Raw genomic sequence first — 15216 nt, forward strand, 5'->3', positions numbered from 1 at the left:
TCTATTCTTAGCTTGTGTAAATGATTAACCTATGACATTGGAGGATTCTCCAAAAACTGAAGAGTTAAGTATATTGATAGAGGGCCCAAACACACCCATACGAGGCACAGCCAGGAGAATCATGAAACAGACTTGCAATTAATGGGTCCATGGCAAATAATTATTCTCTCAATATTATAAAAACTCATATAATGGAATTACAAACAAATAAAAATTATATCAGGTAGTAGAAGCAGAGATGAATGGACATTCACTGGACGAGTCAAACAATTTGATGAGTAAGAGTGTATGAAGTGTATGTGCAAACTTTCCACTTCTCTTATACGAGTCGACTTACTTGGTGTACAAGGCCAATCTACTTCCTTGGATAACCAGCTTCTAGAATCTCTATAACTTCTTCTCCAAAGAATGATGCTAGTTACAGGAACCTTAAAGACTCTCTCTCTACTTGTGAAATAATCAGGTACTCAAAGAATACTTTTCAACAACTATCAGTATATTTGAGCTTCATAAAGAACAAAATTCACTCTTCGCACATAAGCATTAGACTTCTTTTTAGTCTCTCATATCATCTCACATTAGAAACAGATTTAAGTACATTTAGCAAAGAGTTGGCTTAACAACCAATAACTCTATTACAAACAAATCGTCAAGTATGTCTTCCCTCCAGTAAGCCCAAGACAAGAGCTTTTTTTTTTAGACTTCAGAATCTCAATTGTTCCTGTTATTTATAACAAAGGTCACTTATACAATTGACACAGAATAACCTAGAAGTTCCATGGTTCTTCCTATACTTTCACTAGAACTTCCATGGATCGCCCAACAAGACTTGTCAGTGCCGTTTGGCCGCCGCGTCTACCTTCTGCTCGCCACTGATTTCACACCTGCTCACACAAATGTGTGATGCGCAGTAGGTAGGATTCTAACATCCCACACTAAAAAAATAAAAAAACGCAGAAGTTCTCAAAACCCTAAATGAGGTGCCATCTTTGAGACTCCTGGGCATCCAGGTGGATAGTAAACTGAGGCAACACCAGAATGTGGATAAGTTAACCAAAAAACACAGCTCCAGGTTCTTCTACACTAATAAGTATCTGTCAGTGTGCTGACCTACAGACATGAATGCCAGCATACTTTTAATGAGTTCTCTCCTGTGGCATAATCTTCTGGAGCATTAAGTTAAGGTGAAAAAAGTGTTTATTCTGCAAAAATAGGCAGTAAGAACAATGGGTAAAGTTGATAACTGAGCATCTTGTAGAGGTCTCTTTGGGTACCTACGGTTCTTAAACTTACATGTCAATACATACATAAATGCTATGTTTTAAGTGTTAGCTGAAAAACATGGCTGAGTAGTACAAGAGGAGGAGCAGTGGATTTTTTCAAAGTACCTATTTTCCTACTAACATACTTATGCACAGATCAGCCAGAAAATTATGACCACCTTCCTAATAGCCAGTATGTCCACCTTTGGCATGGATAACAGTGGCAATAGATCATGGCATGAAAGCATTGATGCCTTGTTGGCATCATGCCTTGTTGGTATCATATCTACACACACACAAGTCCCTTAATACCCGTAAATTCTGGGAAGGCTGGTGATGAATTCTGATGTCATGTTCAATCGCATCCCAGATGTGTTCGATCGGACTCAGATCTGGTGAGTTAGAGACCCAGCATATCAACTGGAATTCGTCACTGTGTTCTCGAACCACTCTATCACACTTCTGACCTTGTGCCATTGCACATTATCTTGTTGAAAAATATCACTGCTGTCAGGAAACATGATCATCAGAAGGGCTGTACATGGTCTGCAACCAGTTTGTGATACTCCTTTGCCATCATGGTGCCTTGCATGTGTTCCACTGGCCCCATGGATGCCCAAGTGAATGTTCTGCAGAGCACCACCAGCTTGTCTTCATCCCGCAGTACAGGTGTTGAGAAGCTGTTCCCCTGGAAGACAATGGATTTGGCATGATGATATGATGAAGGTATCAAGATTCATCAGACCATGGAACACTCTGGCACTGCGCCAACATCCAGTGTTGATGGTCATGTGCCAATTTCAATCGTAGTTGCCAATGACATGGTGTTAACATTGGCACATGTTGAGTCATCAGCTGTGGAGGCACATCATTGGGAGGGTTAGGCACACTGTGTGCTCAGACACACTTGTACTCTGCCCAGTATTAAAGTCTGATGTTAGTTCCACCACAGTTCACCACCTATCCTGTTTTACCAGTCTGCTCAGCCTGCGACATGCAACATCTGTAATGAAGGTTGGCCACCCAACCCCATTAGGTCTGGACATGGTTTCACCTTGGCTTCACCACTTGTTGAAGACCCTCAACATAGAACTCCTTGAACACCTGACAAGTCATGCAGTTTCTGAAATGCTCGTGCTGACCTTCTGGGCCATCACAATCTGTGCTCGGTCAAACTCAGATAGGTCACATGCTTTTCCCATTCCACACATGTACCGTGTGTATGTCTGATCAGCAATCATTCCTCGCCAAGCACAGGATCAACGACAACTGAAAAGAATCATTCAGTGTGACAGAAGTGCAACCCTTCTGCAAATTGCTGCAGATTTCAATGTTGGACCATCAACAAGTGTCAGAGTTCAAACCATTCAACGAAACATCATCGACATGGGCTTTTGGAGCTGAAGATCCACTTGTGATGACTGCACAACACAAAGCTTTACACCTCAACTGGGCCCATCAATACTGACATTGGACCGTTGATGACTGGAAACATGTTGCCTGGTCAGTCAAGTCTCATTTCCGATTGTATCGAGCAGATGGATGTGTACAGGTATGGAGAAAACATCATGAATTCATGGACGCCGCATGTCAGTAGGGGACTGTTCAAGCTGGTGGACGCTCTGTAATGGTGTGGGACTCGTGCAGTTGGATGGGACCCCTGATACGTCTAGATATGATTGTGAGAGGTAACACGTACTTAAGCACCCTGTCTGATCACCTGCATCCATTCATGTCCATTATAAGTTCTGACGGACTTGCGCAATTCCAGCAGGACGGTGCAACACCCCACATATCAAGAATTGCTACAGAGTGGCTGCGGGAACACTTCCGCTGGCCACCAGATCCCCCAAACATGAACATTATTGAGCATATCTGGGATGCCTTGCTACATGCTCTTCAGAAGAGATCTCCACGCCCTTGTACTCTTACAGATTTATGGACAGCCCTACAGGATTCATGGTGTCAATTCCCTCCAGCACTACTTCAGACATTAGTTGAGTCCATGCCACATCATGTTGCGGCACTTCTGCCTGCTCGCAGGGCCCTACACAATATTAGGCAAATGTACCAGTTTGTTTGGCTTCTCAAGAATGGGCAGCATGAATGCTGTATGAGTTAGTTTTTTCAAGTCTGTAAATTCATTTCAGTGAAAAGTGGTCTGGTAGTTGACTTCACCACCCTCTGTCATTTACTTGTGCCATTTTACTCACCTTTGAATGAGTATGTCAAGAGACTACAACAGTATCACTGACTGTTATTGATTTTTAGCTTACAGTGGCAAGCTTGTATGTTAGACCACACATTGGAGTAGAGATCCAGAAAAGTTGAGTAGAATAGTGAAACAGTAAGGCTTGGCTATACGATATGAGTCATAAACACAAATAGTGAATGTTCTTACATTTATGATGCATATGCACATTGCAGGATATGAAATTTTATTGTTGGTAATGATTTTGTTTGGTTCTAGTATTTTATGTGTGCCTTTACTTTCTCATTATCATTTCTCACATGTCATCTACTTTTATCTTACAAGGGGACAGTGCCTATTTGTCATCATCAGTTTCGTCTAAATTTATTGTATATGCAGGACTTGGCCAGGAGGAAAGTGACAGAAGTGGGAGGTGTAGATGATCAAGAATGTAGAAAAAAATAGCATTTTTGGTGTGATTTGGGTGAGGCATGTGCTATTTTGTTACCATTCTTTCCAGGAAGTGGTTGGCGCTACAGAATGATAACTTGGGGGGGAGGGGGGGGGTGTCATGTGATCAAATCTCCACCCACAAACTTTTTTTAATTTTTTGCTTTTACATTACTTACACTTCAAATAAACCAAAATAATGCCCAGTATATTGTATTTATTAATTTTTTAATGAAAGCTTTTGGTAATGCACTGATGATTATGTTATAGTCAAAATCTATATCTGCTGCAATAAATTACAGATTACAAATTTAGATTTTCATAAAAGGCTTAAAAAGGAAAAGCAAAGTAAAATTTGGGATTGTAAAATAATTTCCAAGAATGGATTATAAATCCACATACAATAACTTCAAGTATAAAAGTAGGTACTATTGTTACTTTACAGTTGACGATCTACCTGTGTTTGGGTGATATACGCCATAAAACCATGGGAAGCCGTAATTTTTTCGGCATCTTGAATACATTATGAGTGCCAAATTTTTGTCTGTATGCTTTAATTACAATCCTTTCTTGGAAATTTAGTTGCAGTTTCAAATTTTCCTTCGATTTTCCTTTCCATGCCTTTTATTAGAATTAATGAATATTAATCTGGAAAAATATTAATAAATACTAATATATTAATAAATTAATTAATATTAATAAAAACTATATGTTGAACATTATTAAGGTTTATTTGCAGTGTAAGTAACATAAAAATAGGAAATAAAAATTATTTCTGCATGAGGACTCAACCCTACAATCCTCGAATTACCATCCTGTACTCTTTCTGCTGCACCAACCACTGCCTGTAATGTACGATAGGTTAATGCCTCATCTCACTTTTGTCGAAAATGTAATTTTTCTGCCCTAAATGCTGGGCCATCTGGAGCTCCCACTTCAGTCACTTTCATTTTTGGCCACGCCATGCATATATCAGTAATTCTGACGAAATCAGTGATGACAAGGAGGTATGGTCCTCTTGCTAAAATGTCTAATTTTTTGAAACTTACAAAAGTTTTCTTCATTGTTATCTACAATTTTTAGCTTTGGCTCCATATCGGTACAGACTTTAATGATTGGCCACCACAGTTGCAAGATATGAATGTTGTCTGAGGGCCTGTTATTTACGAAACAGTGGCTCAGATGAGACATTGAGTAATTGATTGGCAATTGCTTGTTTAATGAAAATGAAAATCAGCTGTTTTAACTTTGAAATATTTCTTATTTGTTAGTATTGCAGCTAGAGAATTCCAGTACATTATGAGGGACAAATAGTTAGCTGATGGAACTCTACTGTCTATTTATACCTACTTTTATTTACCAAATCACTTTATATTTTACCAAAAGTCTGCAGGATACACTGGTCACAAAGACAACTTGACACTGACAAGTGTGGACTATTACACACAGTACGATTTGGATGTGCACTCTGCATTGTAATAAAATGTTCTTGGATGTTTAACTACACAAGATATTATATTGATTCATACTGAAGGGGAAGTAATTAACTTTTAAAATGCTTATTTGACACTACAAATAGCATCAAGCCACAGTCACTAAAACAATGAAATTTTTAAAAGAGTACATAACTGCTTTCGATGCACTGAGTTGTCATTTTCAAATATAATCACAACTTGGAAAACTGCATTAATAATTGCAACCACACTTCTTTCAAATATCACAAAAAATACACCAAAAGCAGTAAACTGTAGCAACGGCAGCAGAAAATGGTCACAAGATGTCATGACAGTTTTTGGTTGATTAGTCATTTCACACCTTAATGCAGTGTAGACAAAAACTGCATTGGCATGAAAGATATTATATACTCTTGCATTATGTCATGCAATGATCATTTTGCAAACAAAGGCTTAGAGTCATAATCTTATAATGTGCAACAAGCCCAAAACTAGAACACAGTACAATTGCATGCATGCTGTGTTCTTGTTTTGGCTAGGTGTATGTTATAAGATTATGACTGTGAGCCTTTGTTTGCAAAGTGATCATTGTATCACTGCAGGACTCAATGCAAGAGTATATAATATCTTTCATCCCGATGCAGTTTTTGTCTTCACTGCATTTAGGTGTGAAATGACTGATCAACCAAAAATTTTCATGACATCTTGTAACCCTTTTCTGCTGCCTTTGCTTCAGTTTACTGGTTTTAGTGTAATTTTTGTGATATTTGAAATACGTTTGGTTGCAATTATTAATGCAGTTTTCCAGGTTGTTGATTACAATGATGACTCAGTGTGTTGAAACTAGTTATGTAACCTTTTAAAAATTTCATTGTTTTAGTGACTGTGGCTTGACAACCATTTATGGTGTCAAATAAACATCTTAAATTTCATTCAGTCACACCCCTTGATGACAGTTATGTTGAAACACAAAAATTAACTTTTAATATTTACATTTTGTTTAGTTGTTTATGCTGTCAAGGAAGGTTTACACATTTTTAGACATACAGAATAACAGTTAAATTTCACTATTGTATTGTTTTTACAGTAATCAGATATAATTATTGGCCCACTGTAATGACATAATCATCCTATTTCCTTTTTGTTGGTTTGTTTTCCCCAGGAACCAACTGAACCTGTGACCACAGAAAATATTGCAGAGACTTTTACCTTGGCAAACAAGCAGGTATGTTCCTGATAGACCAATATCTTTGGCTACACTATCCAGTACTAGGACATACTTAATTTATAGTCATTTACTATCTACAGATGAAGTTAATGAAAAATGTGTTGTTAGAAAGGGGCACCTGAATGCATTGTAAGTTAGATGTTTCAAAACTGTAAATTCATTCCAGTGAACTGTAATCTGACATTTGACTTCTCCACTATTGTGTGTGACTTCTCCACTATTGTGTGATTAAAATACTTTGCAACCTTTACTAGTTCTCATGGAATGACTGGAGAGGACATCTTTACCAACATGCACTGAGCGCATCGTGTCTTCTTTCAGTTTGCGGTCATTAACCAGCCATCAAAAAGAAATTTTTATTAGTAATAAACAAATTAAAATAGAAAAGAAGACACGTATGTCAACTAATATTTTATAAATACTCATGATTACAGAATAAGCAGTATGACTCCAATGAAAGAATTATTTCTGCCCTCTTTCTTGAACCTGGAACTGGAGCTGACTGAAATGACCATCTGTTTGAACTATTCTTCCAGAATTCCTCCATGAATCAGGAATCAATGTTTCCGCAACTGTTTCCTTGGTATGACTCACAACTTGAGACAAGTCCTGTGGGTTAATAGCTTCTTTTGTCAACACTTACCGTACACCTTACTGACATTTATTGCCGTGTTGCTTTCCACCTTGGCCTTAAAGTTCAATCAATTTGAATTACATAGGATGCTGATTATGCTATGCCCTTTCAGCATAGTCAGGTTTCCAACCAGGTTCTGTGGGACTTTTAATTTGTCTCATCTGGCCACACAATGTCTCTGAATGACGAAACCACACAATGTCTCTGAATGAAATGCTCTTCATGGCATGCAGATACTGGCATCTCCAGGCCAATTTGTCGCTTCTCTCTGTGATAAACATTGGAGGTGAAAAATGTTTGTGCTGGAAACCAAGTTCATGTAGACAGTTTCAATGAAGCAACCTACACCCATTAAATAACTTCTTCTTTCAGGCTGAACAGGAGTTTGTTTAAAGTAGGATATCCCTTGTGTTGATAATATGGTAACAGTGTACAAATCTACATATTGCAAGCTGCTTCAATTAGTTGATCTTGGTTACGCTTCTATTGTAACTACCTTTCTTGCATTGTTTCCAGGGAATAATGACCTGTTGTTACTTCATCATTTCCACGTACCTTCTCCTTTCCAATTTTCAGTGCTGTAGGTCTATGAATGTTAAGTACACCTTGTTCTTTCCAACTCACTTAAAAGATGTAAAATTGTATCCTCACTATTGCACACCAATTTGAAGCACTCTCTCACAAGCACAAAAATTCACAGCCTTATTTGCAGAATGTAATTCTCCTTGTAACCCCAAGTACTTTTGAAGCCAGGGAATGTGTTCTTGGACATTATCTTTTAAGGTGAACTATGGGTTGAGACATGTAACACTGTTACTAAAACATCACTAATACAAATAAAAACATTCACCATAAACACAGAACATTCCAACAATTGAAAACATTACTCTTGACAATGAGAAGTGACAATTATAGAAGCAATAAATGCCCAGGACTTCATGCTACTGTTTACTGACAGTATAGCAACAAAAGTTGGCTATCTGTTGGTTACCTGGACATAAGCTTCATCCCTCCCACTAGAACGAACCAACAGAAGCTGCAAGTTGATTTAAGTGCACAATAAGTGTAATGTGCTTGTTCCATCACACCTCTGTGCATAGCCACATCAAGAGAGTATGTGAATGTCTTTGATCAGTTGTGCACATTGTTGTACTTTTATTAGGGTCACATGTCAGTCATTGCAGCCAGTACTAATCTTGTGCATATCTTCCTGCATTTTACAACAGCTCTGTCATGTGACCAGGGCTATATAAATAAAACGCACCATATGTGACCAATCGTACCCATCTATTGAAGGTACCTGTCTAGACACTTACATACATAATGAGCAGCAGTTATCCTATAACATTTCCCAGTGATTATTGATGTGGCTCTACACATGGAACTGCATAGCAAATTCCACTTAACAAGAAATTCTCATTTCAATCACATAACTAAGCTAATGTCTTTTTAGGTAAAAGTCTAGGGCAACATCAAAAATGAAAAAGGCTAGTATTCATCTCACTGCAATTATCTGCTGCATTGTGAATTAGAAAATATTGTCTCGTCCTTCACTATCCATACACACAGTTCCGAGAGACATCATTATTTTTCAGACATTGTGTGTTTTTTAATATAATTTGACAAAAAATAAAAAATCATCATGGTGTCATCTACAGTTGCTTAAAGATAATGCTTTTGATGATAAATTAAAGAGGGGGTCTAAGACATGTTGAGGAAAGGAGTAAGGACCAGGCCTTGGCCGAATGTAACGAATCATAGACATAGACTTGTTAGAAGTTGCTACCATCTTCAATTACTGTATTCTCTCATTGCCTCTATCTTTGTATTTATTCACGTTAGTGAAAGTGCTCATTTACATTGTGCCTATACGTGTTTCAAGGCATGAAATTTTATTGTTGTTGATAATTTTGGTTGGTGCTAGTATTTTATTGGTGCCTTTAACTTTGTATTTCCACCTCTTGCCTGCAACATTTACTTTTATCTCAGATCATCTGGGTTTACAAAGTTACAAAATTTTTCTTCATTGCTATCAGTCAGTTTTTGGTTTTGGATCCCTGTCTTTTGTTATGGATTTGTTGTCATCATTTTCTTTGGTTTGCTTTTTTTATAAAAAAAATAAAAAAAAACAGTCACCACAGCTGCAAATCAGAAATGGTCTTTCATTAGTGTTGAATATCTGTAAAAGTGAGTTGTCACTGCATTAAGTATGCAGCTATCCTGAAACTTGTCTAGCTATTCACACAAATTTGCCTGACTCCTCTTTACTGTGTGCAAAATCTCCAGATTATAACAATGTACTTCCTTAGTATGATTTGCAGGATGACTGTGCATTGTTGTAATGAAATGATCTTGGATGTATAGTTGCACCAGATGTTTATTTTTTGATCCATACTGATGGAAGACTAGATATATACATGCACACATAGATACACCTTCTGTCTCTTCTCAGTAATGACTGAGCTAATGGGATCATAACGTATACAACTCACATAGTTGTGATAGAAAAAGAGAACATGTTAACTTCCAATTTTTACTTTTGATATGGACTTCTTCATACTTCAAAGGAATATTTACAGTTTGTGTAAACACATAGATTAATAGTGAAACTTTATAATATCTACATTATTGGCTCACTGTAATATCATTACCATCAAATGTCTTTTAGTTGTTTTTTTTTTCTCTGTCTCCAGGAACCAGCTGAACCTGCCTCCACCACTGAAAATATTACAGAGACTTCTTCCACAGTGACCAGTCAGGTATGTGTCAGACAATGTACAAATTTAATACTTTGTCACACCAGATAGACAAAATCTTCATCAACAGCATCCAGCACTTAAGTAATAGACATTTACTCTGACATACCCTTCTTTGAATTGTCATGTCAAAATGCTAAATATATACCATTGAGCGTTCCTGATGTAGGACTTGTAGCACAATAAAAATACAGAGCTTTTGATTTAGTTGTGCATGTAGGTGCACTTACCTTAGGGTCCCCTCACAATTACTGCAGCAAATACTACTTTAATATCAATCTTCCTGTTCTTCATCTACATCTACATTTACACTCCGCAAGCCACCCAACGGTGTGTGGCGGAGGGCACTTTACGTGCCACTGTCATTACCTCCCTTTCCTGTTCCAGTCGCGTATGGTTCGCGGGAAGAACGACTGTCTGAAAGCCTCCGTGCGCGCTCTAATCTCTCTAATTTTACATTTGTGATCTCCTCGGGCGGTATAAGTAGGGGGAAGCAATATATTCTATACCTCATCCAGAAACGCACCCTCTCGAAACCTGGCGAGCAAGCTACACCGCGATGCATAGTGCCTCTCTTGCAGAGTCTGCCACTTGAGTTTATTAAACATCTCCGTAACGCTATCACGGTTACCAAATAACCCTGTGACGAAACGCGCCGCTCTTCTTTGGATCTTCTCTATCTCCTCCGTCAAACCGATCTGGTACGGATCCCACACTGATGAGCAATACTCAAGTATAGGTCGAACGAGTGTTTTGTAAGCCACCTCCTTTGTTGATGGACTACATTTTCTAAGCACTCTCCCAATGAATCTCAACCTGGTACCCGCCTTACCAACAATTAATTTTATATGATCATTCCACTTCAAATCGTTCCGCACGCATACTCCCAGATATTTTACAGAAGTAACTGCTACCAGTGTTTGTTCCGCTATCATATAATCATACAATAAAGGATCCTTCTTTCTATGTATTCGCAATACATTACATTTGTCTATGTTAAGGGACAGTTGCCACTCCCTGCACCAAGTGCCTATCCGCTGCAGATCTTCCTGCATTTCGCTACAATTTTCTAATGCTGCAACTTCTTTCAAGTGATCAGTTCTTTTTGAATGCCAGTGACATGCATGATAATTATTACCAACCTACAGACATTGTCGTTCTAGTTATTTACATACATAATAAGCAGCAGTGTTCCTATAATGTTTCCCTGACACATACTTCATGCTACTTTCATTAACACTTAATGTTACTTTCATTGCTGATAATGTTGTACACTCAACAAGAAATTCTCATTCTAGTCACATAACAAAACTGATATTCTATAGCCACGTGGATTTTTTTAAAGCAACAGTTCAGGACAATCTGAAAAGTAAACTGCTGTTATTTGCTGCTGGAGTAAAAAATATGGTACCTCCCCCTGCTATCACTGTACAGAGTTCTGAGTTCCATAATTATTTCCCAGAAGTTTTCTTGAAAAAGCCTTTGAGACCAAGCATAATGTTTCTGAAACAGAAAAGTAATTTCAGACTGCCAGCACAGTTGTATACACAGAGAAAAAACTGTGTAAAATGGTAAAATTCATCATGGTGTTACCTGAAGTTGTTATGCAAGGTACAGGGTAATGTTTCTGATGGCACATTAGAGAAGCGTTTCAAGTGAAATTGAGTAGTGGTATGTAGCAATAAGCTGTGCCTAACTGATAAAAATCATAAATATAAAAGAATTTTTAAGTTGTCACTATTTTCAATTAATGGATTAGTGCAAAATCACTGTCTTAAATCACAGTCTTCATACTAACATTAGTGAATTTCCTCTCATATGTAATATACAGGGTGTTACAAAAAGGTACGGCCAAACTTTCAGGAAACATCCCTCAGACACAAATAAAGAAAAGATGTTATGTGGACATGTGTCCGGAAATGCTTAATTTCCATGTTAGAGCTCATTTTAGTTTCGTCAGTATGTACTGTACTTCCTCGATTCACCGCCATAATTTCATACGCGATACTCTACCTGTGCTGCTAGAACATGTGCCTTTAAAGTACGACACAATATGTGGTTCATGCACGATGGAGCTCCTGCAAATTTCAGTCGAAGTGTTTGTACGCTTCTCAACAACAGATTCGGTGACCGATGGATTGGTAGAGGTGGACCAATTCCATGGCCTCCACGCTCTCCTGATCTCAACCCTCTTGACTTTCATTTATGGGGGCATTTGAAAGCTCTTGTATACGCAACCCTGGTACCAAATGTAGAGACTCTCCGTGCTCGTATTGTGGACGGCTGTGATACAATACGCCATTCTCCAGGGCTGCATCAGCGCATCAGGGATTCCATGCGACGGAGGGTGGATGCATGTATCCTCGCTAACGGAGGACATTTTGAACATTTCCTGTAACAAAGTGTTTGAAGTCACGCTGGTACATTCTGTTGCTGTGTGTTTCCATTCCATGATTAATGTGATTTGAAGAGAAGTAATAAAATGAGCTCTAACATGGAAAGTAAGCGTTTCCGGACACAAGTCCTCATAACATTTTTCTTTCTTTGTGTGTGAGGAATGTTTCCTGAAAGTTTGGCCGTACCTTTTTGTAACACCCTGTATATGCCATGGCAAGAGATGAAGTTTTATTGATGTTATAAGTTTTGCTTGGCCCTAGTCCATCACCTGTACATTTCCTTTTGCAGTCCTATTATTTATCTGCATTAGTTACAGTAGAACTTGTAAATAATGAACATCTATGGGTAAAATAAACATGTTTGCTTTTTTGAAGTGTCTGCTGTTCGAACAAGGATAAAAACACAGTGTACAATACATTTATTTATTTATTTACATTTTCCTTGTGTGGAGCCATCATAATGATGGCTTTTGCAAACATCAGACTTAATACTATGGTTATATTTATACTTATAAAATACACTATATTCTGTAGCTGTTGCTTCTTATGTCTATTTTTTACATTTATCAAATTACAACTGATATGCTAATGCCTCAGGTTACAATCACTATCTTAAAATTCATCGAAAGAATATAAACATTTTTCTATTATAAAAGATTTTAATTTTGTTTTAAAAACATTTCCCGTATACGTTCTTTGAGAGTTTGGTAGTTTGTTATACCAAATCAAACCACTGATATATGGACTTCTATCAGTCATTTTTAACCTTGTTCTGTTATGGAAATAGTAACACTTTGCTCTAGTGTTGTGATCGTGTACATCACTGCCTTTGATAGCTTCTGTTGGTTGACTTATAAAAAATACAACTATTTTGAAGATGTACAGAGAATATATTGTCAGATATTCGTGCTGCACAAACACTTCATGACATGAATCTCAATGTCCCATTCCATGTATAAGTCTTATTGCTCTTTTGTGTAGTAGTAGTATCCTTTTTAAATGTACATCAGCTGCACAGCCCCATAGTTCAATTCCATAATTGAGAAAGGGGTAAAGTGTTCCATAATATACTAATTTCAGTGCTTGGCTAGGAACTATCTTTGCGAACTGGCTGAGGAGATATATGGCATTACTGACTTTTCTGCATACTAAATTAATGTGGTATGTCTATCGCAAATTTTCATCAACATATGCACCCAGGAATGTACAGTTACCATTTTCTGTTGCAGAGATATTACACACACTATTCAAATTGTTGTGATGCGAACTGCCTGTTTTAAATGTCAGTAGTTGAGATTTGGTGACATTCACCTTTAGTCCCTGATCATTGAAGTATTTTGTTACTTCTGTTACACCACTAGTAGCAAGAGAGTGTAGCTCTTTAGATTCGCTCCCATAGAATAAGATTGACGTGTCATCTGCATAGCTTACAATATGGGAGTTAATGGGTTGTGCAATGTCGTTAATATATATAAGGAAGAGAAAGGGTCCAAGGATTGAGCCCTGTGGTACACCTTGTAATACAGGTTCACTGGTGGACTGGGAGTTCATGATTTTATTATCTAGTTTGTATGACAATTTAGTGCTTTGCTTACGATTCAACAGGTACGTGGTTAAGAGATTCATGGCTTTATCCCCAATACTATAAGATTTTAGCTTTTTAAGAAGTACCCTATGGTTTACCATATCAGATGCTCTTGTCAGGTCCAAAAATATACCTGCAGTCTGCATCTTTTGGTCCAACAGACAGTAAACTTCATGGATGAACTGTGTAACTGCTGTGGTTGTACTTAGCTCTTTTCTGAAACCATGCTGCGAATCTACAAGCAGTTTATGTTTTGTGAAAAAGGCACTTAGCTGAGAAAGGATAATGCTTTCAAATATCTTGCTAAAAGTGAGAATTAATGATATTGGTGTACAGTTGGAGACTTCTTCCTTACTTCCCTTTTTATACACTGGTTTCACTACACTCATTTTTAGAACCGTTGGATACATGTTTTCTCTAATGCTACAATTAATCAGGTGAGTAAGAGGTTTAGAAATTTCTTTTAAGCATGCTTTAGTAATAGCACTGGATATGCCATCCCATCCCGATGAAAATTTTTTTCTTTACCATGTATATTGCCCTGTGAACCTCCTGCTCATTCACTTCCACAAATTCAAATTCGGTACATTGGGGGAGATGGCACAGGATCTCTATCTGTGAATCTGTCATATGCATTGATTGTTTACCAGAAATGTAGTAGTTATTAAAAATATTACATATAGTATCTGGGTTTCTTATAATGTTACCATCATGTTTTATGCTGAGTGGTTCCATGTTCATCTTGTTGGGACCTTTTCGGTATTTGTCAATCAGCTTCAAAGATGCTTTGCTTATGTTGTCAGACTGTTCTACTGTTTTGCTGTTAATCTGCTTCCTTAGATTGACAATTTCAGTTTTAAAAGTTTGCTTGGCCCTATTGTATTTTTCCTTGAAAACCTGCATAGTAGTAGCTTTATAAAGCTGGTTTAGATCATGTACTTGCTGCCTGAGCCTAATCAGATTTGCTGGGAGTTTCAGTCTAGGATTACTTCAATTTTGACAGTGTTTAACTACCTTCTGGATTTCTCTGACTGGACAACTATATTCATAATGATGCAATAGGGTTGAGTAGAATTCATTCCATTTCTCATCCGACCCTTTTACCTGGTACATACATACAATGCACTGTAGATATGCACTGTAGATAGAGAAGGATTCTTTTGTATACTGTATGAGTAAATTAGTGAAAATGTATCTTTATTTAAGTACAGTACTACGTTAACAAACCCCCATATGCTAGTATAATACAGCATTAAATTT

The 15216-nt window shown here is 37.5% G+C and overlaps 1 protein-coding gene across 4 annotated transcripts in view; it reads left to right on the forward strand.

The window, feature by feature from the left end:
- Positions 1 to 15216, forward strand: part of LOC124788117 (pericentriolar material 1 protein-like) — a 392802-nt gene that overhangs the window by 316071 nt on the left and 61515 nt on the right. For all 4 annotated transcript variants that reach the window (XM_047255242.1, XM_047255241.1, XM_047255243.1 and 1 more), the window contains 2 exons: positions 6520 to 6582; positions 9913 to 9978. In XM_047255242.1, coding sequence (XP_047111198.1) covers positions 6520 to 6582; positions 9913 to 9978 — 129 coding nt within the window. The remainder of the gene's footprint in view (positions 1 to 6519; positions 6583 to 9912; positions 9979 to 15216) is intronic.

Source organism: Schistocerca piceifrons, chromosome 3 (genome assembly GCF_021461385.2).
Source record: "Schistocerca piceifrons isolate TAMUIC-IGC-003096 chromosome 3, iqSchPice1.1, whole genome shotgun sequence".
Lineage (NCBI taxonomy): Eukaryota > Metazoa > Arthropoda > Insecta > Orthoptera > Acrididae > Schistocerca > Schistocerca piceifrons.